Below are 27408 nucleotides of genomic sequence, written 5' to 3'. Positions count from 1 at the left end.
CGTATGCAAGGGAGAACATGTGTGTTTTACTCTTGTCCTGCAAAAATATTTTTAGGTAAAAGTAACAAAAATTTAAGTGTTCTTAAGCTATATTTTTATTTGCTTGTGTTAAAATACTAGACCAACTGGTCGGTAGGATGGTGGTATAGACTTGCTACAGAGATCACCATTTTGAATCAGAGACTTGGAGCTTGACTGTGGTTGAAGAGTTATTTCAGATGCAGGTTTTTGGAAGAGAAGCTTCCCAGGGAGAACTTTCTGGTGATTGGACCACAGCAAAGGGGTTTCTCTTGAAATTATTGCACTTTATTAGGGAATATACGCAAACCTATTTCAAACTAGCTTCCTTTCAAAATAGGTAAAAAGTTACCAACTTCCTAAGCACTTGCAGAGTAAGTAATTAATGGAATAATTGATTCACTGAGGACCAAATACAAAATTCTCATTTTAAACCATTGGAACCCACTAATTTCAGTGACGCTGCATGGAAGTAGCTGCAGGAAAGTTCTAGACTTCCTAGGCCTTCCAGTGGTGGTTAGTCCTAACATTAGCAGCATAACGTATACTTCAGTCACTGAAGATGCAAGAAAAAATTCACTAGGCTGAATTTTTCCTTTTGCATTTTTCCATGCCAGTCGTCTTTTTTTCCCTTATATCCTGTCCAGTGTGTATATTTCAAAAAAAAAAAAAAAAAAAAGAGGGGGAGAGTATTTCAGTATACTGAGTCAATTCAAGGAGACTAGCTGCAGTAAAAAGGTTGTTTTAAAGAACCTGAAAGTTCTCGAGCAGATAGACCCTAACTTATTCAAATCCCTGGAAAAGAAGGGGCTGCAAAACTAGCTTAATCACCTATAGCTGAAATTATTTTGCTAGATTATGCTGTTTGGTAAATGCAGGGTATGTAGCTGAAAGTATAAAATTCCCAGTATTCTCTTGAAGATGCAAATAAATAACCAGTTGTTTGTTTTTTCCCTGAGTCAATTCTTCCTAAAAGGCATTGGTGAAACTCAAGGATTGTACACATAATTCAACATAGGTTCTGTACATATATCAGGTGGTTTAAAATGGTCTCTTTATTCACTGCATAAAAGACATTCCCACCCTATTTTACAATAGCGTGAATTTGTTGCTTAGTCTTCTTTCCGTCTCACCTGTACAGTCGCAGTGCTATCAGAGAGTAGCAATGACTTTCTGTGGCTGTAAGTGACAGCAGTGTTTCGCTTTTTCACTCAAATACGCGTTTTCAGGTGTGGAAATTCCCGATGGAGAAGATATCAGTAAATATCCCATCTTTCTATTAGCTTTCCAAATAGAATGTTTTAAATGTCATCTCTAGCCAATGATATTTAATTTTTTCAGAAGATTCTTGGTTTTTGTAATACAGTATGTGTTGTATAGAAATGCCCTTCTCAAATAAGGTAAACTTTTATTTATCTAAATATTCTAAGTTACTTGAGTGACACACATCTTTTATCAGTCTTGTCAGATATTAATATTTTGGCTGTGTATTCACATCGTTTTAATTAGGTTCCTGTGCTTGGCAATGACCTTAATTTCCAAATTCAGAAGACATCAGGAGGATAACAAAATTCTGCTTCAAAGTGTCTTTGTTTGGAAGTGTTTAAAACATCTTGCCAGTTCTGAAATAGAGGAATACAGTAGATGGAAGTAGCTGGCATTTCGTAAATAATGCTGAAACTACACAGTTTTCTGAAGAAGCAGAGCTTCTGAAACACCTGCTGTCTTGAATTGTAGTCAGATCAGCACAGAAATGAAATTTGATTTGGTCTTTTTTTGCTTGAAACATTTGATTATTGCATATTAAAGGCTGTACATTAACCAAATATATTTATGCAGCAAGGAGATTATGTCATGTCCTCTCTGCTCTGTGGCATTGCCCTGCAAAGCAATTTTTTATGCATTCTGTAAATGATTTCCTGACTCTCATGGTAGCGTGCCCACATTCCTGACCTCTGAACAAAATGCCTCAATAGTGTGGGACATACTGTAAGTACGGAACCGCCCAAAATATGCTGATCTTTCTGGTAGTAAAAGTTTGGTTACAAGGACAGTTTTGAAAGCAACGCTTTATAACGTGTTGAAGCACGCTTATTAAAGTTACTGCACTGAGACAAAGGTATCGCGTGCTTCATTTGTGATTCCGATGAGACCGACTCTGAAGCACCGCGTACCCTTTCTCTGCTTAATGCAGGCCGTGGGAATGCATGAGATGTAGCACACCTTTAAACTCCAGGCACTGGGCAGGATCAGGTTTGGAGCGGAGCAGCAGGGAAACAAAATAGTTTGCACAGGTGGGCAGAGAGCAGATCGTATAGCCCTTACTCAGAGGAGTAATGGTATCGACTAATGGAACTTCTCCCAGGAGGAGCGCGTTTCAAATCTTTAGAAGAGCTGTTAATTACAGAAGCTCTCATCACACAGGATAGCTTTGAAATTATAGGTAAAATGCCTGATCTAAAATGGTGCTGTGCTAAGTGGGGTCAGGAGGAGCTTGGCTGATACCCATGATGGTAGACTGGTCTACAGTTGCTGTAAGAAAAGAAGAATCTCGCCGTGGGTCTTTTAAAATTTGATCTTGTTTGAGGAAAAAAATTGTATTTTACTCCTGCCTTTTACACGTTCTATTTTATTTCCCAGGTGTGGAAGTGCTTTTGGTGCAATCTCATTAGCGGGATTCGGGTCTCAGATCTGGCCTTTATTGCAATGTTTGTTCCACTTTTGTGGGAAGCAGAGCTCCCCACCTGAGTAATGAATAATAAACATGAAACACTTACTTCAAGGAGAAGTAATGCAAGGAAAGTACTTAAATTATTTAGATAGCCTAAAACAAACACCAATTTCAAAGCAAACACTTTTTCTGAAGATTTGATTCAAAGCCATTTTAAACATTTTCCCAGAGTATGATGTATTTGGGTTTTTTTTATAAGCGTTACTCATAATTGCTTTAATTTGTTACGTTTCATACCTACAATGCTTTACTGTTACTACTGAGAATTTTGTGTGCTGCTGAACCTTGGCGTAGCACGCTGCGCTGCTGCAGCCTTGCATGAAATCCTAGTCATGATGCAGGGAGAGAGAATTGGAAAGAGGTTTATATCGCAAGTCAAAGGTTCTGGTTAAAGACTGAGGCAAGGTACTGCTGACAGCATTCAACATGTTTCTGATATGCTTCCTGGTAGGTAACCTTTCCTTGCATCTCCCCAGAAAGGCAGGCGCTTCCAGGCTTTTAACAGCTAGGGAAAGTGACCCTCAGCCTAGAATACGGAGCTGGAGAGGAATAATCTGTGTCATGGTAGTTTTTAAATCAAGACAACTCCTTTTCGAACGGTGTGCTTTAATTTGGCTGTTCTTGGCAGGATCAGACACCAGGATCACCGGGTGAAAGCCTGTGGCTTGTGTTGCACACACAGCTGGGCTGGGCAATCACGGGGTCTGCTCTGGGCTCTGAAATACATAAATTTGACCGTCTGCACCATTGTTTCCCTCTGGGAACTTTTTGCACTCTCTGAGGCAGAAGTAGTTGTGCACCACCTGCAAGGCCTGAGTAATATTCCTGCCTGGGCGGACCAGTCCGCCATGGCTAGAGGATCTGCAGGAGAGAGGAATCGCTGCCGTTCCCCCCACCCTGGGCTCTTCCGAGGCTTGGCCTGTGGTGGCGGCCGCTCTTGCTGCCACAAACCATGTGTGCTTAAAAGAAAACAGTTTTGTTAAATATGACTTTGCTTCCTTTGGATCTGCTTAATTTTACTATCAACAAACAACATTTTTGCCAAAAATTTTTCATCATTCTGTGCCTCTATACCTGGACAGCTTTGCTGGTAAGCTGAAGTGATGAGAGATGTGATTTTAAAAATTTTTTTAATTAATTTATTTTACTTTATTTTTGATTGGTACTTCATCCATTATGACATACACATTAAACTAGGAGGTATATAGTAAATCTTGCCTGGCGCTAATGGTGGATATGTTGAGATGGGTGGAGAAATTCAAGTCTCTGTTACAGTAGCAACTGGAGGGGAGCAAAGAGCTGTGAGGTAGTTCTTTCCCTCACCCAGCAGTTCTGTATTTCTGAATAATATTTCATCAGGTTCAGCCCTGTCCGTACAAATGAGACCAACGGGTCAGATCCAGTGCCTGCTGAATCAGTGATATTTGCCCAGAGGAGCCACTGTGTTGTTAATTGAGTCATCTCATGTCAGAAAGCATTTTGCTTTCTTGCCTGCTCCCTACTCTCGAGTTCTCCTAAGTCTGACGTAGATACACACCGGCTCTTTCCAGAAACCAGCGTCTTCTCAGACCTCCAACTCTCAGGCCAGCCTTTTTGGACTGGCCATCTTCTGACAGTAGCATTTTTTTCCCCCTAAAATCCTAGATTAATCATATCTGAAGACTGCCCAGGGATGTCCAGCTTTTTCAGTATGTCTTTCTTTCTTGGGAATGATAAGATAAATCAAAAGACTATCAATATCTTGCCGTTTATGAAATTCATGTGTGCCATCATCTTCCCATCCTACTACAAAGGGTCTGAAAATGTACAGACCAGGCACTGATTCTTTATCCATATCTATAAGATGTAAGTTAACTGCATTCAAAAGTAGAACTGCCATAAACATTTTACACTATCTGTAACAGTAATATATTCGATGTGAATCTTCCTGTTGGTGCAGGCATCTTCAGTCCACATTGTTCAACAAGCTGTCAAGTACCTCCTCTGAAAAGCTTCCACCTTGTATGGGGTCCAGTTTACTGTAATTCAGAGGAAGTTTATTCCATTATCTTAAAAAAAAAAAAAAAAAAAAAGAAAAGAGAGAGAGAGAGGGGAAGGTGGAAAGTGGGAGGCAAGAAATGAGTGCTGTAGTCACAGTTTGATGCCCTGTTCTTGAAAGAATCAGAATGGCCCCATATTCCAGCCGGATATTGAAATATTTAAACACTAATGCAGGAGATGGTGGTCAGAATAAACTGTGATCAGAATAGATAATATAATGGAGAAGAACTCAGTTAAAGCAGGTATTGTACAATAATAGTAAAGAAGCACTAATGTCAGCATGGCAACTGAGAACTAACTGTTACTAAAATGATCTGTACACTGTGAAAGTCAGAAAGCAAACGGTTGTTTCAGCTTAAAAAAAAATCGCCTGGGAACTCAACTTTCAATCAGAATCCAGACTTGAAGGGATCGTGCAACCAGATTGGTTGTCATTCATGTCGAAGTAACTCCCTCTGCACCTGATATGAGAAGAGAGTAACTGATTCCTACTTTGCAAAGTGAGATATCCCACTAAAGGAAATCGTCTTTCACCTGTCCTTGTTCTCAGTGGCTCTTTGGAAGGTCTAGCTAGGAGGCCAGGTAATTCTACCTGCTCTGTGGAAGTGAAAGAGATATGTTTGCGCAAAATTCTTCTTTCACAAATCCTCAAGTATCTGGTGTCATCCATCAAGGACCATTAGCTAACAAGATCTGCTGTGCAGTGCCTTTCCGAATACAGGTCTTATCAAAGCCTTAAGGATCAGTTAAGTTGTTCAGAAGAAGGCTTCACACCCTGCCTGGTACGTTTTGACATTCGGATGTATCATGCTTGCAGTCTCAGATGCTATTTTCAGGTAGTACGAGAACAGTCACCTCCAAAACTTTCCATTTCTTCAGTTAGCTAATTCAGTATTTAAAAAAATGCTTGGCTAAAGCTACTCACTTTTCTGCTCGTTTGTATTTTGTCCTTTTGTCCTCTGTGTTTACCTGTGTGATTCGAAGGTCGATGACTCAGCTGTCTGGCATATGAAGAAAAAATACTTTCAAAGTTTAAGGAATAACAGAGGATTATCTTCCTAGCGCAGGACGTACGAAGCTGTGCGTTCCTTTCCCAGCTCCACCTACGTGCAAGTGCATACGTTAGGACACTTGCTTGTGTTGCCACATCACAGTGTTTATGAACCTCACAGAGGCAGATTTAGCAACATGGTTAGGGAGATTGCATCTATAATGCTGCTTTCTCTGATTGTCCATATTGCACAAAGGGAAGGGAAGCTTGTAATTCATGTTACTAACTTGACTCTCCCAGAAGCAAAAGGAGAAAAACACTGGCATTGTTACTAAGGTTATAGTATTGAAGATTTTTTCTTTTTAATACAGGAGAATGTCTGTTTCTTGAAGATTAAAAAAAGAAGGTAGAGAAAATTTGCACTGGGAAAGTGGTGGGTACCATGTGTGAGGCTAGCTAGCCCTTTTGACCCTAATACCTGAGCTATTCCTCCTACAGCTCCAAGACAGAAAGTTAACAGGCCAAAAACCAGAAAAGCAAAAAGAAAGGTCCTGCTCGTATTTTTCTTCAAGTATTGGACACCTGTTTGTCTCTGCTGTCTGGCAAATCTCTCATAGCAAAAGTCCTACTGTTTCAACCTAATACACTAAAAAAAAAGAAAGAAAGAAAGAAAGAAAGAAACAGTCAAAATAAAGGTTCAGGTCTCAAGTCAATTAAAAGGAAGGGGGCAAAAAAAGCAATGATTTAGAGTTTAACCCATCTATTGGAAACAAAACATTTATTCTTGCATTTGAAAGACCACTCTGAGAATAATCTCTTGCAGTACGTTTCATGAATCTCCAGTACTGAAGATATCATGAACTTTAAAATCAATGGACTAATTTTAATAACAAAAAGCGTTTAAGGAAAGGGAATTCTGCAGTATATTGGTGCTTGTAAATCATATGGAAGCTTTGGAGGCAAATGGAGGTGAAGTTTGAAGGACCTGTGAGGGATTCACCAGACCCTAAACAAAAGCATAAAACCTTTTGGCGGTGAGGCTGCAGAGGCATTTTCTCAGCATTGGCATGGCAGTGCTGGTTACAAGTCCGTGTTTTTGTTGAGCAGCCAAAAGGCCTAACGCAGACCTACTGGGATGAGTGTGAAAATGCTTATGTTGAAAAAGCTGCTTTTGCTTTGAGAACTGATAAAAGCTACTTCAACAAAAGCTTTTCGGTGTGGACCTGACCCAGTGCTTTCTTTCTAGGTTTTACTTCTGTAACAATTTCTCCACCCTACTCTCTAAGCTGCAGAACTTTCCCAGAATCTGCAGGAGGCTGAAGTTAAAAACAGGAGTATCGTTTTGTGTCTAATGTCATGTAGGCATCAAGGGAGAAAGTGTGGCAGCAGAGATCTTGCTGTACTTTTGCATGTCACCTGCAGTGCTGGCTCTGACCGCTGATGAACACTGCGCTCTAAACATCAAACAAGAGAAGCTTAGCCTATCTGCCACTAGGGAATAACATATTTAGTTTTAAATCGCTGGGGGAGAACTGTTTCTAAAGTGAACACCAAAAAGCAGACACTAAAAAAAATTTTGTTCTCAATATTTTTATTTTAAACTTCATTAGTGGACTGATCCAGGAAAAAAAAAATAGTGTCACTGTATGCCTATGCTAAACAAAATGATTTTCAAGTAAACATGAACGATTCATATTTTTCATGGGACATCATTGAATATAATTTGGTACGGAGGTCATTTGTACCTTATTGCTGTAGCAACACCGTGATTTTGGTGCCAACAATACATAGTTGTTTGCCGAGATTTGGTCCTCTCTCTTGAGGATCAAATGAGTAGTATGCAAACGGCGTGGAGATATAAGTCAAATCTGGTCAGATATCAGATCCGTGAGCCTGTGTAGCTTCCTGAATATAAAGCCAAGCTTCTGAAAGCAGTTGAGCAAATATAATTTATCAGGTTTTTGGAATCATACATGCTTGACTGTTTGAAGAGCAGTATTAGCTTAGCAATGCGTGAAAGGGACTGCATCCTGGTGAGGGCCTGCGACAGAGCACACACGGCTCAGGGAGGACAGGTGGAGCTGGAAGAACAGACTTTGGGCTGCCTTGTCCTGGGAGGGGAGCAGGAAGGCAGCAGTTGCTGGCAGCTGTGCTCTGGAAGGTCTAACCAGCTGCAGTCATTTTGCGTCTGTGATCAAGTTCTTTCAAGACTAAGCAGTATCTCGTTAGAGGGGTTCGCAGGAGAACCCAGCACCTTGCCAGGAAAGGAGGCTGCAGTGATTGATTTTGGGATCTTTCAATTCCTGTGCATTAAGCTCTTGGGCTGAAATAGAGGCACCGTATTTGCTTCTCATAGCTTCTTGTAGAGAACTCCAGGCATCCACCAGCCCTTACTCCCGGGGGGCAAACCCGATGCTAGCGCAGAGATTCAGCCGTTTAGCGAAAGAAGGGAAAATGCAGTTTTTGTAGCCCGTGTAGGACACCTGAAAAAGTACAGAGGTTAAGAAGTGATTATATAATAAAAAACCTCCTCTACATAGAGGAAGAAGATTGAAAACTAATATGCGTATGCTGACTCTCTCTGTGTGTGTGTGTGTGTGTGTGTGTGTGTACATGCATATCTGCTTTTAGGATATTACCAGTGAAATTCCCATGAGGGTAATTCTGGAAGCAGGTACATCTGCTGTGTCATACCTGGGCCTTAGACCCGCTGTCACTGCACTGCCTTTAATGGTGTGCTTCCTGACTTGTACCGATTCTAGGTGAGAAGGGAACGATGCCTTAACTCCCGGATTGGCGGAGCACAATCTGTCTATTTTAGTTTTCATCATCCATTCATCGCCATGGCACTAGTGAAGCGGAAAGCCCTGGGAGCGTGCTTTTGGCTGCCTGCAGCGCTGAGAGGAGTGAGATGCAGCCTTGTGCATCAGCTGCAGCGGGGAGTGGCGAGCCCAGCAAGGAGAGACTGGACAGGCTTGGTGAAGGGCAGTAAAACACTGCTGCTGTACCAGCTGCCCAAAAAAAAAAAAACAAAAAAAAAGGAAAAATGAGACATCCTCCACATAGTGTAACCCACTAATGTTAGTGAGAGCTCAGCCAGTTACAATAGTCAGCTGGGATAAAATGGTGCAGAAGTTGATGGTTTGGGAGGAGAGCTACCAGGCAGGTTGTCAGCTGGTATAACTTGGCGTTCTTCCACTTCTTTCAGTGAGACCATGCTGTCTTCCAACAGCTGGGAGTCTGACCCGTAATGGCCCATCATGGGAAACCTGAAGCCTGGAAAGACTAAAATATTTTTCTTTGCTGTTGGAGTCAATGTTTTGGGGGATAGTTAACTCAAGAAAACCATGGGATAACTGTTAATGACCCTTCTTTGAAATAATGAGATTGTTTTTAGGTATTTTGGTGGGTCATGTCTTAATGGAAAGGATTTCTTGTTTATAGAGACTATGTGCCAATAATGGCAATTTTTTTTGAATTTATTACTTTCATCAGAGATAAGTTGGGCTGTGGATGCATCTCAAATTTAGTCATGAGCCCATAATTCAAAAGAAGGCTGTAAAAAATGCATATGCAGAAGAGAATGTTCTCGTCTCCTGTCTTTAGCTTCTAACTAGCAATGTTTCTGTATTTATTTTATTTATTCAATCAAATCTGCAGTGTGCCTTGCATTTCTGCTTCTATTTGTTGCTTGGATACTGCATGAAAGCACTCCCTGAAGTATAAATAAGGTCTAGCAGAGCATACTGCAAGGCAGAATTCAACACAGGATTAAAAATGTTTACTAATTTTTGTTAACCTTGGAGCTCTTCTAATGGGGAAGGTTTAATGATGAAATCATCCTCTCAGATCAGAGCTTTGATTCTTATCTCGAGGTAGTATCCTGGGGAAATACAGGCAAAAAGAACAGGAACAGGAATGAGGATGAGACAAGTTCAGAAGATGATGAAAACGTGCTTCCAAGATCCGCTCTTTTAGTTTCTAGCATTCTTCCCAACAAAGCTGGATGCTTTTAGTGAGCAATCTAAACATTTTTTTTTGCCAGTCGCTGCTGCTACGTAGAGGGAGGTGAATGTCTTCTAGCTGTAACAAAGATTGAAGAAGGGTCAGAGAGTTTGTGAGGAACCACAAGTTGAAAAAGTACCGTAAAAATCTCAGCGGGTGTATCTTGGGGTAAAAATCTTAGAGTGGAAGTTGTGTTTGTGCAGTGACTTTTTTGGTGTTGTTTTTGTTTTGCCTTCTTTAAATGTTGCTAAGCCTTGAAAATGGATGTGTGTCAGACATGGACGTGTACTTTTATGTATATATGTGTGTGTCTGTATACATACGTATATAAATGAAACCTGTGGTTTGCTGTGAAATAGTAACTTCTCTAGTTTACAGACAATTAGCACTTGTCAATCAATCATCAAGCTTTTTTTTGCAGAGATGGGCAATTCCCAAATAACAGATGATAAGATTAGAGGGAAGAAGGTTTTAGAAAACAAGGAGGCGTTTCTTTTTGGTCAGCTTTAAAAATGAGGTTTTCAGCCCATGGTTCTGCATCTAGGATTTAAAAAAAAAAAACAAAAAAAACTGTCAACCAAATTTTTCTCCAGTATTTTTCTTCTCCTTCCTCGCCAGTTTATTTTGAATGAATGACAGGATCAGTACAAGCCTGTACTTAGGTTTTTCTGGTACTTTGTTGCTTAGGTATAAGAGGGTCTAAAATTCTTAAGGGAGCCCAATTAACTTCTGAGGTTTCTAGTTTATAGGCTCTAGCCCCTCTAGTTAGGGAACTGTCAAAATGGGAAGGTACCTTTTCAGTCCTTTCCCCCGAACTGATCACATTTGAAAGTGGCTGGTCACAATTAGGATGCATAATGCAAACAGATTCGTACACTTTATATGCCTTCTGTTCTGTGTATAAGTAGCAGAGAAAATGGTAGAAATAAATACTCTGGCTTATGGAGATTTATAAAGATCAGTATGTTCTACTTACTGTTTTCACCTAATTTCCATTTTGTTCAGGAGTACTAGGAGATTGAGTTTTTGGGCCTGAGGCAGTAATTACAGTGTAGCAATGGTGCATCTTTTCCTGTTTTCATTGTCAAATGCTGAAAAAAAGAAAACAGTGGAAAAGGAAGAAAAAAAAAAGAGGGAGAGTGGAAAATCTCTCTCTCTCTCTCTCTCTCTCTCTCTCTCTCTCTCTCTCTCTCTCTCTCTCTTCTTTCTCTCTCTCTCCCCCCTGCTCTCTCTCTCCTACATAGAAACATAGATGTAATTCAGATAAGAGGGAGGGGAGAGGCAATAAAAAGAATTCCAGCTTTTAAAAAAGCAGATTCAAACTCATAAAAAGAAATGTCTGGGGGAAAATCAGGAAGTGTGTTCATGCCAAATATTCACAGAAAGTGAGTATATTAGGTGCATACCTGTGTAACAGACTTGATTTTCATAGTGCTTTTTAAGGGTTATTCACCTAAGTTAGCAAACCGGTGCTGCTGATCTCCTGGGCCCCAAACCAAGCCTCTGCGAACGTAGCTGATACCGTTCTTCAGGGATGGCTTTCCTACTTTTATGAGTTTCCAGAGTATGGGAGACAATACAGTTCAGAAGAACCCAATTGGATTGGAATACAAACCAGTAGAAACCATGATTTTTTTCCGAACATGAATGGTTCCTGTAGCTTTTCTGGCAAGTGTTCCATTGTTGCAGTTAGCGAGGACGTGCTGTTACAAAAGTCATGTCAACTTTCCTGCTAATCTGGGAATTGTGTAAACTCTGCACGCTGAAACCTGAAACGAGGTGGAACTGACCCAGTTTCAGTAGCAAGCTGATATTCTGGCTGGATTTGTCAGAAGTTCCCCAAAGGTTTAGTGCTGCTCAGACCCCGGACTTCACAACCTCGAGGTTAGTTTTTAGCCCAGAAGGTGATTTGTGTCTCAGGCTCATCATGGAGCTTTTGGGATGCCAACCTGGACACGGCAGAAGAAAAACATATTTACAGGTCCTTCTGTAATGAAAATCCTGGTTGTTTCTTGTTATCCAGTCTGCCACTTTCCCTGAGTTTTGACTCTGTGGGATCTCCCAAGCCCATGCAAGTTACAGCATGTGCCTGGAAGGGACCTGGAGGACCACGTCATCCATCATCCTAAAAGACACGCAGGTGTCTGTTTTCAGAGCATGAGACACTCCATCCCATGAAGATGCACACGTGCCTCAAAGTGAGATTGATGATCAGCCATTGTACTTTACGTTTCTGGTTGTCTATTCTTTTTTTCACCTATGATTGTTTCTTAAAAATGACCTGTGGACTTTTTCATTCCAGCCCTATACTACAGTTTGCTAGAATTATCTAAAAATTACAATGGCAAAACAGTGGGGAAATTGCAAAGGAAGCTATTGTGTTGAAATGGGCACAGCTGCCCTTTTAGTCTTTTCGTATGGGGCTCTCAGGGACCGTGAGAGTGTTCCAGTAATCTGGCTCCAAGAACTGTCACCTTGAAAGTAAAATGCCTTGGCATTTGCCACTGATCTGAAATCCCCTTTAAATAGAAAAATTGAAATACCTTTCTGCGATTGAAATGTTACTTACGAGAAGAGATCTCTTGTATGTTTGTATTTATTTCAGCTTCTTCGGAGACAGTTGCTAAGCACTGTAAGAAATGGTGAGTTCGTAAAATGAGTGGTTCTATCCCACTAATATCTGCAGAAGAAAAGACGTAATTAGGTTGGCACTCTAATTTCTGCTTAGTGTGTGGGCTGCTTCTTTCCATATTCCAACACCTTGGATATAAACTGGAGGGAAAACAGCTTACTCTTCAGGATTAACGTTATGCAAATTGTTAAGCATGAAATACAGTTATTCTTATCATATGTTCCAGAACAATCCACAGTGAAAGCATTCTTCCTTACTGTAAATACTGCGTACATAGGGATAGAGTCTTTTCTTGTTGTGTAGACTGCAGTATTACCAGAAATCGATGAAGACAAACATGACCGAGTTTTCAGTTCTTACTGTTGCGCTGAGGACATGTGTAAGTACTTTGCCCTCTTTCGGAAGATGAGCAAATAGAATGTGATTTGTGTGGCATCTCAGATTAACAAATCATCCTTTTATCTTGTAATTTTTGTCTAGTTAGTCACCAATGAGAGAATTTACAAGAGCAAATAGGAGTAAGAAGGAAAGACAGGGGTGATGATTAACCAGATCTGTAATTATTGTAAGCTCTGGCGTGCATTCTGCTTCCCGTTAGAAAGATAATTGTCTTTCATGGAATTGTAAAATTATGTCTTTGTTTCAGAGCACAGCAGTACAATGCATGCATGCCCAGGAAATATTTTGTGTTATTGCCTGCCTTCCTTGGCTTTTAATGTATGTGTTAAATGAATGCATTTTAAGGGTGGGCCTCTTTTGGACACTGTATCCACAACGCTAGTTGTCTTCGTTGTTGACCCACTAAAGCCGACCGATGTTTGTTGACTTTAGCGGTGAAAGATAGTGTAGTGTGATGGATGGATGAGGTTGTCAGGGAATTTTTAGCTATTCCAAAAACAACAGGGCTGTGTGAGTAACATTAATCCTGCATGCTTACCAGTTATTTTCTGCAAAGGAGTTATGAATTGGACCCTTAGCTTGAAAATTTCTTAGAATTTTTTTTTATGTCTCTACTGTTTGTGAGAAAATGCGAAGATTTTCTTAAGTGATTTCTTTTGGCTGAGAAAAGTTTGTTCAGTCTTAGAGACATTGATAATCAGGGATTTGGATAGCAGTGGTGTTAGATTTAATATTATTTTTTCTGTAGAATTGCTTTGCGGTAGGAGCCCATTCATTTCAGTAGCAATTTTTGTAAACCATGTAAGGATAGATCCTGGAACAGATCCTGTTCTGTTCTGGGTAAGCACCTGCCTCCAGATGTTACTTCTGCATTCATATTATTACTGTAATCAACCTCTTGTTCTCCTTGAGGCTTTGCAAAGCTCTAATCATGTCAACTAAATCACACTTTGCATTACTGCATGTATTTATGGTTAAGTGGATAATCATTTGCGTTTTTATTTAATAACTCTTAATGAGTACGCAAATAATGCAAGCCATCATTACCAGTCAAGTACTATGAGGAGGTACAATTCAAGGTGTACAAGCAAAACTTATTTCAGCGCTATGGGAGAAAAGTGGGAGCATAATTTAGAGAAAAAAAGAATCCCTTCCCCAGCATGCTAAAACTTAACGTGATTTGCCCTTTGTTTTTCTCCAACTTGTAATCAGTGACAAATTCCAACACGGTTCATTTCAAGATGGATCGATTTGGTGAGTTAAATTTGGACCTGTGCTCAAAAGCTAGCTACAACCATTAAAGCATTAGTTCTCCTCCATAAGATATAATCTAATTAGTCTTATCAAAGGCATATTCAATTAAAGAGAAACAGAGAAAATGAGTGAAAGCCAGATACAAAAAAAAAGCTTTGTGTGTGTGAGAATCTTACGATCAATTTGATACATTGCTACGTAACTAAGCACTAAGCAGGTATCAGGCTGACTGATTTTGGAGTCAATAGCAAATGAATATATTAGGATCGACATTACTGAGGTAAAAATGGGAACTGGCAGGATGCCTATTTTTTTAAGAAGTCTTGCTACATACAGTGTAAAGCTTCAGAAATACAGACAGATCCTGCTTTGCTTTGTTCTTTTGACTGAATTAACAGCAACCTGTTAAGTGGAGACTTCAAAATGTACACAGGAGGTCTAGCAAAGCATAAATAATGCTGTGGCAGATGAGTCAGCAGCGCTGGGTGATCAGTGCTGTCCCAAGGAGCTGACATCATCATTAAGAAAATCTGTCACATCTGTCACTTGGGGACCTGTTGTTCGGCCCAAATGCCGGCCTGGATGACAGAGAAAATGAGGGCAGAATTTCATAATGAATGCTCCTGAGTTCTCCATCAAGTATTAGTGTGTTGTGTCTCTGTTTCAAAATTTATCAAGATAAAAACTCAATTCAAACACAAATTCTTCCCGTTTCCTTTAGCGTTCCCCCTATTTGTTGTATAGGCTGCACTGATCCATACCTGCTCCTACTTTTAGGGTAGTGATTCGTGCTACTGGACAAGCAGAATGGGGCCTCACCTTCATAACTGGAAGCTGATTTGTGCCAAAGTAGGGGTCCCTGTCTCTGATCCAACGTGCTTGAAGTTTATAATGGAGTGCATGAAGCACTAAAAGCTTTGTGATCGCGAGGTACTGCAGAACACAGTGTGCTGGAGGATGTCATGCAGGCCAAAAGACATCAGGTTTCCTCTTAATACTTTGTCTGGAAAACAGTTACTGTGAGAGACTTCTAGTTAAAACAAAAAAAAAAATCAGTTTTTTTTTTGTTTTTTCAAGAAAATTGTGACCTCCTTTCCCGATTCACAGCACCAGGTCAGCAGGAACAGTTCAGCACCTGAGAACTTTGCATTCACATAACAGCTGCTACCATCAGAATAAATACAGACCATGAGACCTCTTCACAGGGAAAGATGTCCTTCCCATGCAATACTGAAGATGTTATCATAATTTAATTTTTAACCTTATTTGTGAGGGAGAGAGGGCGAAATGACTCCCCTCTTCCCCCTGAATTTTTGTTCAGTATTTCTTGGGAATCTTAAGCTGGCCCGATTCAGCTGTCCTACAGGGGGCAATCCGAAGCATAAATTCACTTGTCTGTTAATGTTTTATGACAGGGTGGAGAACCTGCAGTCTATGCAGTCTTTGTTTTATATAGGTCATAACCAAGTGATTCTTTTTATTTTTTCACTGTTTTACTTTCGTGATATTTTACTTTTTAAAATTTTTAATAATGGCCACGTGCAGTACTGTGTCACTGGCCAAAGGTGTTGAGGAAACTTTCGACTGGGGAAAAGTTCCCGACTCCTGATTAGTGATGTTAAAAATACTCCAGCTCTCCCGTCAGTCATGGGGACTTTAGCGTTGCCTTCTGAACGCACATAGCAACACCTGTTTGCTCAAGGTGGGACAGCAACGAGCTGCTCTGCCTGCAGGTAGGGCCTGGCCGCCTGCCTGCCGACGGGCCAGGGGGGAAGGTCTCTGTTGAATTACAACACCGGCCAGGCAAAAGCTGCTGTTGGTGGAAGGCCACAGGAAAAATCTGTGGCAGAAGTCAGCCGGTACTTGCGTGCTGGGCAAAATGCGCTTCTTGAACTTGGGGGAAGCTTGCGTCTATCTTCAATGGCTGAGTGCTACCCGGGTTGATTTCGGAGGCTTTTGCGTTCTTGTCTCCTTCGCCGCACCCCAGCCGGGAAGCCGGAGGGTCACCACCGGGCCCGGGGCCAGCTGGCCGTGCAGGGATCACCAGGGGAGGGTTGAGCAGGAGCGCAGGGCGTCCACCAGGACCGCCGCATGGTTGTGCCCAGAGCTGCGCCCTGCCTCCTGCGGCCCTGGGGCAGGTGTTTCCGCCAGGTCCCCTGCTCCTTCCAAGCACGTCGTTAGGGCACGGGCCTGCCACGCACCTGGCCGCTCGGCCGGGGCTGGTCAGCTGCCTCTGCTCACAGCCGCTTTCTTCCCTGCAACTCTAAAACCTGTTTTGGACAGCTGAATGGTCTTTAGTGGCCCAAGCATGGGGTAGCGCTGAAGAGATGGAAGGCCAGCTTTCACAAGGGCCAAAAAGTCTTAGTCTCTACTTGAGGTCTACTCTAGCACTAAAAGTCTTGTGTAAACATACCTCTATTGATATAAAGGGGTACACTGGAATATCCTGGTGAAAGCCCTTGTGTATCACTATAATGAGCAATTCTGAGCTAGGGGTATATTGCTCTTTTAGGTACACTAGCATATTTAGAAGCCATAAAATATTTTAAGTGTATTTATGACCTTAGGAGCAATGTGCCAGGAGTTGTCAACAGTACATATGTTTTTTGGAAACCCAACTTCAACTTCAGCTGGGAAGTGTTGACTTCCATCACTTCTCCCTGAATTAGCACTGTTTGTGCTTGGACTCTTGGCACATTTGTTCCCCGGTGTGTTGGTAATGGCTGCTTGAACCTCCAGGTTACCTCTAGCAGAAGTTAGGGCTACAGCGAGTCAGTGGGAGTGGACTGAGCTTCTCCCACAGATATTGTCCTCGTAGAAATTACTGTATGACTAAAAACTTGTGAAACTACAGTAACAAAACAAAGGCAACATTTTGAAATGCCTAATGAGGGGACGGAGTGGGAGGAGAAGAGAACGTCGATTCAGCTGGAAAGGAATTTGGAAAGGCAAGAAATGAAAAAAGAGAAAACATTTGTGTGGACGTTATCAGCAGTTTTTAAGCAGGCAAACGACGCATGTTGAGAATATGGATTTCAAACTGATGTTTTAATTTCACTTACGAATAAGTGAGGGCCAGGTGCTTCTGCCCTTGAGGGAAAACTGACACCCTCTGTCTGATGCCACCTTCAGGAACTGACTTGTAGCACATCCCTGTGCTGCCGCTGCTATTGTATACGTTTATATTACAGCAGGGCACCAAGGTGCCAGTCACAGACGAGGCATCCTTATTTACGCTGCGGCCCTCCCCCTCCGGGGCGCAGTGCAGACATCTGTTAATCTTGCAGTAATACCCAGCACGCTGATAAAGAGGCAAGCAGGCACGTACATAAGAGATGTTAAATTCCTCAATACCAGCAAGTAGCATAAAACTTAAGCGAAAGGAATTGGCTGTTTAAAGGACCTTTCCACAAGGGGTTTCGTTTGTTCCCTGCCAACTGGAGAGTGTGTTTTCCCCTTGCCTGCCGCCAAACGCTGCGGGAGCGCTTCTGTGCGCCTGCGTTACTTTTTTTTTTTTTTTTTAAGTGAACAGTCTTGAAGATAAGTGAAGAAAAGTGCTCTCCTTTTCATGTGATAGTAATCTGAGACTTTTCCGTTACATGAGGCTCTTAACAAAAGATTGTAATTCCACCAGCTTTGTGTAGGAAGATACCACCGTCTCCCGTGGCCGCCGGTGCTTTGAAGGCGGCGGGTCGGCGCGCCGCGCCGTGTCGTGCGGCGGCCGGCTGCGCGGGCGAGGGCGGCGTGCGGTGCGCCGGGGCGCGGGAGACTTGCCTGGGCGTTTCGTGCGCCGCCTGCCTCTTCGCCGGCCCCGCCGCCCCTTCGAAGCCCTTGGTACGGCCTTCGTTTGCTCCACAGTGTGGTATGGTAATCGAGTGACATCAGCGTACACCCGAGCGGCGGCTGATTGTATTGCAAACCGGCAGAAGGGGCTGAGGTGTGCGCGGCTCCTGGAAGCCTCGGCCAGGGAGGCAGCGCCTGGCTCCGCGCTGCTTTTGCTTCGGGCCGAGTTGCAGACCCGCTTGTCTTTGACCGCGTAGTTTCGCCAGAGCTGGGCAAGCGCTCCGAACTTGTGCGTTGCTTATAGTGGAGGGGAAAGGGAAAAAAAAAAAAACAAAAAAAACCCCAACCAACTCCATGGTGCTTTAAGTTCGAATCTGCTGCAGGCAGCTTACTGCAACCCACGTTGCTGGATTTTGAACCAAAGCTGTTATTTACTTAGGGCTCAGCAAGAGCATTTTCTCTAGGGACTGGAGCCAAACTTCTGAGGAAACTGGGATTTACCTGGATGTATGGTGGAGAAACCTGAGGTTTCTTTATGCTGCAATTCATCGTATCCCTGTGTTACCTGTAAATGGAATTACAAAAATCAACCAGTATGCCGGGGCCGTTGTCCCCGGGATACGCGGCTCAGGTGCCGTATAACTATAATCAGTTAGAAGGAAGATTCAAGCAGCTACAAGGTAAGCCCGTGCTGTTTTTGTAGGTGTTGCTACGATATGATCCTTGTAAACATGTTGCCCTCCGCTGGTTCTCATTATCAAGGCGTTAATCATACAGGGGCCAAAAGTGGTGCTGTAGCAAAAAGCTTTGGGTTCTTTTAAGAGAGGTTGTGTGGCTTCTGCCCCTCCAAAGGTGCCTTCAGCGCTACGCAGTGTTAAGATGTGGGTCCAGCCTCCGAGCCGTGCAGCGTTACAGATGAGGGCTAATCTGGACTCAGTGATTTAGAACAGAGGAAAGGAGAGGGGGAGAGTGAGGAAGGAGTCGTCTTATTCATTTTATCCTTTAATAAAATACACTTGTAACTCTGGAAATTAATTATGAAGTCCTAGCTATGCTTGGGTGCAGTCTGCAGTGCAAGAGCTCTTTCTAACTCCCTGCGTACCTCTTGTAAAGAGGGGTAGCTCGACCTCTTCAAATCACGAGCAGTCACATCACTTCCAAGCACATTAGTCTGCTCATGCTGATAGTGGGCCTAAGCATTCATGCATTTTAACATTCCCAGTTTTCTGCATTTTGTCTTATTCTACTTGTAGACAGACAGAATGGTGTCTTTTTCATTTAATTCCCTATTTGTACGAGAAGAGAAAGGAGACGTTTCTTTCGGGGAACAGTCATATGCTCTGTAAAGAGTAGGCCTGTGCTGATCTGTGCCGGTAGCCCAGATTATTCACACCGCAGTGCGGGAGGGTTGTGCCCGTCCTCTCTGTCTGCCTCAAATACAGTAAAACAAGCTCTGCTGTTTCTCTGCGTAAGGCATGTCTCGGGGATGAATGAACTCGGGCACTGCAGTTTCAAAATCAAAAGGAATCCTTAACCAAAACCAAACCTCTTCATTTTGCACATCCATGTGACTCGGTAAATAATCCCAGGGCAGCCTGAGTACAGTGAAGTTCAACTCTTCTGTGCATGTTTCTTATTTTACTCCGTCTGTGCCACGAGTGTGGTCCTGCGGTTCCTGCCAGCGAGGGAGGAAGAGCCTCGGTTAGTGCAGAGAATGTTTCTATTTGTTGGCTTTAGGAGGGAGGGAAAAAAAATCTTTCATTCATATAGTACTTTGTTTATCTTGTAAACTGGCTCACAGTAATGGCTGCTTGCTGGATATAAAAAGATAAAATGACAGCGTCTTAAACGCTAGACGTTCCTCTGGCAAAGCGTGGAAAATCCAGGCTCCAAGCCTGCACACGAGGGAATAGGTTTGAACCTTTCTCCTGGACATCAGTCAGATCGGAGACTGCGGTACTTGCTTTAAAAAGAACGAGGTAAGCTTGTGGCATGGTGGGGGGGAAATACTGGCTCGCGCCTCTTTCTTTGCTGATTAAGTTAGCAGTCTTAAGAAGGCAGATTTTATCATTTTCAGGGTCACTGCTTCAGGAATCCATTATCTGTGTGTTTACATCACATTGAAAGAGGAAAGCAGACTGCAGTGTTGAAAGCGCTGAAAGTGAGTTTCCCCTGCAATGGAATGCACTCTGTTGACTTAAAATAGAAAAAAAATGCAGTAGTCTCCTTAAATTCACTGTAATTTCCTCTAAAGAAAGAGATAAGTAGTGAATTCTTCTGAACATGTTGGGAGAGACTTTGCAGTAGACTGACCATAGCAAAAGGCTGTTTATTCACATTGCAGAGGGGGGAAGGCAGGCAGCCTTGAAAAATAGTGCTGACAATGATCTTGTTTAGGGTGGAGCTTAAGTACAGGAAATGTGTTAAATTATGCATTAGATACTCCATGAAATGCTAAATAACCATACAAAATATTGTGTGCTGTCTAGGAAGTGGCTTAACTCTGCTGACACAGAAGATGTCTTTCCTTGGATTGTGGCTCTTTGTTTCAAGAATAGCTAAAAGCCACTATTTTGTAGTTCTGAAATTTTAAAGTGGCTTTTGTCCTCCTGCTAGAAGGCTCTGGCAAAAAATACTGGGTGTTCTGCGGCTCTGGAAGGTGCTCAGTGCGTCCTGGCAGACTCAGACCCAGCAGGGATGAGCTGCATATTGGTAATGTTTTTAAGTTACAATTTTGTCACCATTTTTCCCTTTTCACTATAGGAGGCGTACAAGCAAATAAAAGCAGATACACTTTTTTTTCGCGTGTTTCAGTCTCTGGTAAAAAGCACCTTCGAAGCTTTCCTGCCTTTTTACTTTTGGGTTTTCCTCCTTTATAACTGTGGTTTACCTCCCTTGCCACCGGTAGAACAGCTCTCCTCTAGAACAGCGCTGTTATCGACGCCGTACAGAGTAATTTAGCCTCCAGCCACGTTCTTCCCACATTGCGCTTGCCCTTTATTTTTCATAGCTCCTAAAGTTTCCATGTGAATCCACACCTCTGCACTAGGTTGCAGCAAGGTGCTGTTCAGATCTAGGAAAGACTGGGACTTTCCTTCAAAAGAGCACCTAGGAGAACGCTAACTAAAATTACACAGAGCAAGTGCTCAAGCCCTGTACCAAGCAGAAGCGTGAATCGGAAATGAGCTGAGGATAGCTCTCTAATCTTGCCTTTCCTAAGGTAGAGGAAATGGTGGGTTTGGCACTGGCAGTTTCACATGAGAAGAGGAGTCAGGAGACAACCTAATTCTGCCCCAAAATGCTAGGGACAAAGCAAATTCAGATCATTGACAGCTAGGCCCTCTTACGTTGCAGGGAGGTGCATGTTAAAGCCATCGCAGGCTGAAAGGGGAGGACTGGGTCATCCCCCATGCATTTTAGCCTGTGTGGTCCTCATGCTCACGAAACTGTCTGTGTAGGTGTGACAAGGATGCTTTAGCAAGTTCTCTTTGCTTTAATAAACTTTGTTAGTTCTCACTACGGTTAGTTTGCCCAGTCCTGGAATGATAAGCAAGAGATGGTGTCGGTGCTTGCTATCATCTTAAATCTGGGTGTGGAGTTTTGGTTCTCACAGCCAGGGTTCAGTAAATAGGGATCTTGCAGGGCGAAAGTGGCTCACTACAAGTGAAGACAGGACCCCAATACTTGTTTGCGGAAAACATGCTGCCGTGTGACTTAAGCAGGCTGCATCAGTGGAGAAAACTCATCCTGTGCAGCCGAGGAATTAAATGCAAAGCAAGACAGAGATCAGTTATAATTATAAACCAAGGCTATCAGCTTTGCTGCATTAACGTTGCAGGATCCTATGGACTGGCTTGGCGGGGTTGTAGGAGCTGGCAGGAAGAGGTTAATACAAGTCAGGGAGGAATTTGGAAGTAGATGCCTGCAGCTGTATCACCTTCCCCAGCGAAGGCGGGAGAGTATCAGTGCCTGCAGGAGAAGCCAGCGCCGGCCCGGCCGGGAGATGCAGCTATCAGCATGGCTCTCCCGGCACGTTCCCACCTGGTTAACAGGGCAGTGTGGTATTTATTAACATTTCTGACACTTAGTAGCTCAGTGGCTTTATCAGTTCCTGCAGGGTAATGGGGAAGTGTGGTCGGAGCTCTAAGGCTGTGTCATAGGTGTGAAATTTTCAGTGGCAGTTATGGAGTTAAAATCCCTGGGGAGGGGGAAAGCTAGGTTTCTGCTCCCGGCAAATCCCCAGAGGAAAGCTAGCTTTCAAAGGAGCTGTATGAGGTACCTTATTGTGTGGTACACTTAGGTATTTTTTGTTTTAGTTTTTTTTTAGTTTTTGATTCTGTATTTCAAATTGGAAATTGTTAATTTTTAATAGGAGTCCGAAATGGTTTGGTGACCAGGCTGCCTGGATGGAAGTGCTTTTATTTTATCCTTTATTTTATTATTACTTTTGAGTGCGTTTAAAAATAACGTGGTTTGAAAAACTTGAGGCCTAACGTAGTGAGCGCTGAAATAAGGTTGTAGAAAAGGTGATCCACCTTTCCCATTAGAGGTGTTTAAGCAGGCTTTCAATCAGTTCTAAACATGGTTTCGTGGGTAGGCGCAGAAACTACTGGAAGGCAAACTTTGCATATGGCGGGGGGCAGAGCCCAGCGTGAGCAACACACTCACCCTTCCTGGGGGAGGTTCGGAGGAGCTGCCAAAGTCACCGCATGGAGTTGGGTGCCTTTCCTTTTGGGGTCAGGCCTTCTGTAGTTTCCCTCTTACTAAGCAGTGACATCTTGTTTCAGGATAAGTTTAGAGTGCTTTCAAAAGGATTTTTTTTGTTGTTGTTTTTTTCCCCCAGAGGAGGAAGGAACAAGAACATGCATTATGTATACAGAGACACAAACAAAATGTGATGGAGTCTGTTCAATCCTCCTGAAATAAATACTTCATTGGAAGAGTGAATGTGGCTACACAGTACTAACTGTACGAGAAAACAAAACGCAGTCATATGCATATCTTAGGTGTTTTGGGCAACAAGCCTTACTCTAATAGCGGTGCCCTTGGGCAGAGGAGCTTCTCACACGTGTAATCCTTTGATCTGCGCTGACCTGAGGTAGGTTTGGTCGGGGTTCCAGTTTGGCAGAAAGAGAGAGACGCCCTGTTTCTATTTTTAAGTGGGCAGTGGTAATAGCGGTAATCGGCTTCAATAATACAATGATCTGTATGCATAGATTTGTTCCCATCCAGGCTGCAGAACGGCAGAGAAGGTTCCCGGCCATTTTTCTTTTTCTACTGCAAAGTAGGGCTTCCCCATAGCTCTTTCTGCAAAAGCAAGCAGTCTGTTATTCAATGAAAGTATTGATCTGCAATCTTTTTCCCAAATCTCTACCTATGCCTGGGGACTCAGGGAGCGCCCATTGACCACTGACAAAAAGTTTGCAAGAGCTGCTGAAGTCCCAGCCTGTGTTAGGGCAGTGAGATCTGCTGCTGCACCCTGGATCTGCTGAAGTTTCGTGGGTGTCTCTTGAAAAGACGTAGTCTCAACAATTGCTTTCCTTGTTGCGAGCTTTACCTTCTAAAGGATTTCACAGTCGCTTACTAGCAGTGACCTGCATAGCTACGGGCAGCAATTACTGAAGGACATCCTACTTTGTCTGCCAAATTGGTCACTGGCATTTCTTGTCATGGTAATTTCTGCTGGAGGTGAAATGGGGGAAGGTTGCATTTCGTTCTGGGCGAAATTAGTCTGTTTTACTCCTTTCGCTCCTTCACTCCAATTTAAGTTGCAAGTAAGTTCGTATTCCTGTAGCAAATTTGGCTTAGTTTTACGCCCTGTGTAACCCTTACAGAGTCTGCATGTGTCACAGCATAGTTCAGCCTTCTGTTTTCAGTGAACGTATGAACACAGGTTACATAGCTAAATCGCTGGTACCTTCTGAGGTTTACAAAGAGGTGTTAAGTGATCTCAAATGCAGTGTTTCAAATGTGTGTTTCTGTGTATTGTGGTTGGGCCCTTTCTAATACGAAGCATTTCTGCAAACATCTGAGTACTAGACTCAATTTTATAGTATTTTAGCCTTCCGAAACAAAGATGGTAACTGAAATTGGGTGAAAGTCTTCTCTGTCTAGAAATATTTAGATAAGGTGCAGTTGTTGGAATAAGGTTATAAAAAGTAGTTTTGCCAACTAGTTGAGGCTGCAATTTAGAGATTTAGATTGGAGGAAATGACTGGCTGGATGTAGTAATAGCATGTCCAAGTTCTGCATTAAAATGGACATTTTGTAGCAAATCACTTGCTAGGACTTGTATGAGTAGACAAAAATCAAATACAAACTATGGCCAAACTCTTTCCACATCCTCATACCTCCCTTTACCGATGTATGGGAAGCTCTCGCACAGAACTGATGTAGAGAACTGCAATGAAACAAAGCTACTTAGAGCTGCCTTATCACTTCTGCCCTTGCTGGAGGAAAAAGCCTACAGTTACCCTGTAAAGGCTGCGGAAAGACACAGACTCCGGTATTTATTCCTAGTCCTAAACGTTACAGCAGGGGACAGGCATTCTTTGTGTTTTGTGCCGATCCTTCAAATAGGGACCGATGAAGCCACTGTAGCCGGAAGCGAAAGCCTTGCTTCAGTGGCCACGCATGTTGTCTATTAATTATATTTCATATAAACTAGCTAACTCTCCCTCCATGTCTTTTAATTTTTGCCTAGGAGATATATAACACATCTATGAAGGAAAGCTTGGTTTTATTTACAAAGGCTAAAATTCAAAAGCACCCAGGAACTTGAAGAAAACATTCAAACCCTTCACTGTCATTCTCTCCCAAGCCTGATATTGAAAACGAAATAAATGAGAAATTTCTAGGAAAACTTGAAAGAAAGTTCTTGTGAAAGATTTTCTTTTAGAATGAGCAGTGAGAAATGAAGTCTAACATGTTATTATTTTGTATTTTACCTGTTTTAAACTTCTGTTCAGGATAGCTTGGCAGTTCCACCTTTACTACTAGATAAATTGTTATCGTGAAGTTAGTAATTTGTATTTATTTCACAGGTACCTATGCAGTGGTTCTTTCTGTATGTTAACTAAATGAGGACTAAGAACTGTCTCATTCTTAGAGAAATAAAATAGATTTTGACAACCCTGTAGCTACGACAACCCTGTAGCTACGACAACCCTGTAGCTACTGAAGATGTCAGTTTTATCTTTGCTTTCTCACCCAAGTTTTCCAGAACCTTACCTTTCTAGTTATGGGTTTGGTACTTTTGAAGATGCGGAAAGCAATTTAAAATGACACAGAAGTGGGGTAAAATGGTCAGTGTTGATATAGTTGAAAAAATGAACATTTAAATTGGGTTTGGCTCTTCGCTGAAATAACTGCAAAAATTCAGAACTTTGAGCGGTTCCCTCAGTTGTTTTGCAGTCTGTTCTCCTCAGTTTCTGTTTAGGTTATGTTTGTAATATTTGTTTTTAGCTGTGTGGTTAGGAAACTTCATTTTAGAACAAACAAGAAACTCAGGCTCTGGAGCACAGTTTTGTTAAAAAGGCAATTCCAGTGCACTTTTTGTGGCTCTGAAATTGTGAAGTAAACAAAGTCTCGTAAGCAAATATTTTCACATGATGATCTTTGAATACCCCGGGGGGTGATTTGTTGCCAGGGTTAGAACAGCAAAATAATTTGTATCCTGTTCTTTACTGGTGTAAATCCACATAGCTCTGTCTCTCTAGAAACGCCGTGGTTTGTGCAAGCATAGGGACTGAGCCTTTGTGTTTCTGTATTGGATGCCTCAAATAAGCTAAATTCCAGAGAATCCCAGTGTTTTATAGGCATGTTATAACCACATAGGAATACAGAGTCCAATTCTAAATACTACTTCTGTCCCAAAACCCCATTCAAACTGTGGTTCTTACCATTAACTTCTGTGGAAAGTGGAGCCATATAAAAAGACTACAACCAGATGAAAGTGGTGATTAAAAAAGCCAAAACAATGATACACTTTCCTTCCTGAATTCTTTGTCAAATCTATTTTGTGATTTCCTGCTTTCTTCTTCTGTTCTTTTCATCCTTCTCTTTCCTCTCAGATGCATGCTTTGACAAGTAAACTGAAAGAAATGCTTCCTAAGCTAAGGAGAAATGTTGAAGAAAAACATGTTACAAATTTGCGGCATTTTTCACACCCTCCCCCCCCCCCCACACACACACTTTTCCTATTTCCTGTACTAAACTACTCTTCTATCATTACAGTGCAGGACATAGGTTTAATAGAGTGTTTCCCATGTGCTCTGATTCTGCATTTTGTGTAGGAAGGTGCAGTAACCTTTTCTGGAGGCTGATCTGAACCAACTCGCTGAAAGAGTATTTAATTACTAATAGCTCTGAAGGTCTTTTTGTTCCTATTTAAGCTGAATTGAGAAGTATTCAATATCAGTTATTCAATATCAGGGTATAGCAATGACATCTTTTTTCCCTATGTGAAAATGAATGATCTCTGTATATTGAATAACCAGGTTTGGGAAAATTGTTGAGCAAAATATCAAGTGTTGGCTTCTGACAACTTAAAAAGCTGTGACCAGGGAGACAGAATAAAATAAATAAAGTGTTTCAGAGTTTCCTTTGTTCTTCCCACAAGAAATCAAAGCTGGAATTTCATTTGGAAATTAATGCCCGGGGCTGGCAGGTAACGGTCCATTTCCCAGTCTCCTTGTCCGAGTTAAGTGGCGTAATGACTCCAAAGATTAAGGCTGTCTAAGAGGTCCTCAACAAACAGCTCTCCTCCCAGCTCTAAAAAGCGGCAGCCCTTTCAGAGCAAAGGGGCAGAACAGGAAACCTGTGGGCTACTCAAGTGGTGGCCGGAAAGGTGATGTTTCAGGGGGAGGAGGGTCTTGCTCTTAGCTCGGCTTTGAACGTGTACTTTCCCTTGCGTGCTGGACACAGTCAGCATCAATGCCCCATGTAATGTCCTCCTTCGGCCCCGTGTCCTCTGTGGTGCCCAAGATGTCATTCAGGAGGGCACGCGAGGACAGGCTCGGACCAGGAGCCCCCTGCTCCCAAGGATGCCCGTAGCTGAATTGTTCCACTTCCACTGGCGCAGCACGCACAGATGTGACCGCGAGGGATGTGACCGCTCTCGCTCGTGACTTTTGATGTGGACTGGGAGGTCGCGGGGGCCGGGGGAGCCCGCGCCCGCACGAAAGGCCTCGTGGAGCTGCTGCTGGAGCAAGGGTATCCCGGGCTGAGAGCGTCCTTTGTTGGGAGAGAGCTACTGCGGCCAAGCTAATATGAACCAGTCTCCGTAGACGCGCTGAATGCCCCACTGTTCCCCTTAGAGAAAAAGCTTGAAGAAAAAAGCCCTTCAGTTTTTGAGGGGAACAGTGCAGTTAAACAGCCATCCATGCAGTAACTTTGGCAGAGTCTAGAGGCCGTGCTCACAGCTTTTGAAAGGTCTTGTGAAAGACCTGGCATTACTGAACAGCCTTTTAATTCTGAAATGAGATTACTGGAAATCTAGATAATTTTGTGTTCAACCAAATTTGGTTGGTTCATTAAAAATATATACACACACGA

The 27408-nt window shown here is 42.5% G+C and overlaps 1 protein-coding gene across 9 annotated transcripts in view; it reads left to right on the top strand.

The window, feature by feature from the left end:
* Nucleotides 1-27408, top strand: part of SPTBN1 (spectrin beta, non-erythrocytic 1) — a 148940-nt gene that overhangs the window by 44677 nt on the left and 76855 nt on the right. Inside the window, exon 1 of one of the 9 annotated variants that reach the window (XM_068939958.1) lies at nt 17599-18533. The exons of 7 other annotated variants lie outside the window; for them this stretch is intronic. In XM_068939958.1, the coding sequence (XP_068796059.1) occupies nt 18425-18533 (109 nt within the window). In that variant the 5' untranslated portion in view covers nt 17599-18424. Of the gene's footprint in view, nt 1-17598; nt 18534-19239; nt 19555-27408 lie in introns of those variants that run through there. One more of the 9 variants, XM_068939959.1, reaches the window with a different exon arrangement.

This window comes from Struthio camelus, chromosome 3, assembly GCF_040807025.1.
Source record: "Struthio camelus isolate bStrCam1 chromosome 3, bStrCam1.hap1, whole genome shotgun sequence".
Taxonomy (NCBI): domain Eukaryota; kingdom Metazoa; phylum Chordata; class Aves; order Struthioniformes; family Struthionidae; genus Struthio; species Struthio camelus.
This window is presented reverse-complemented; position numbering and strand designations above follow the sequence as displayed.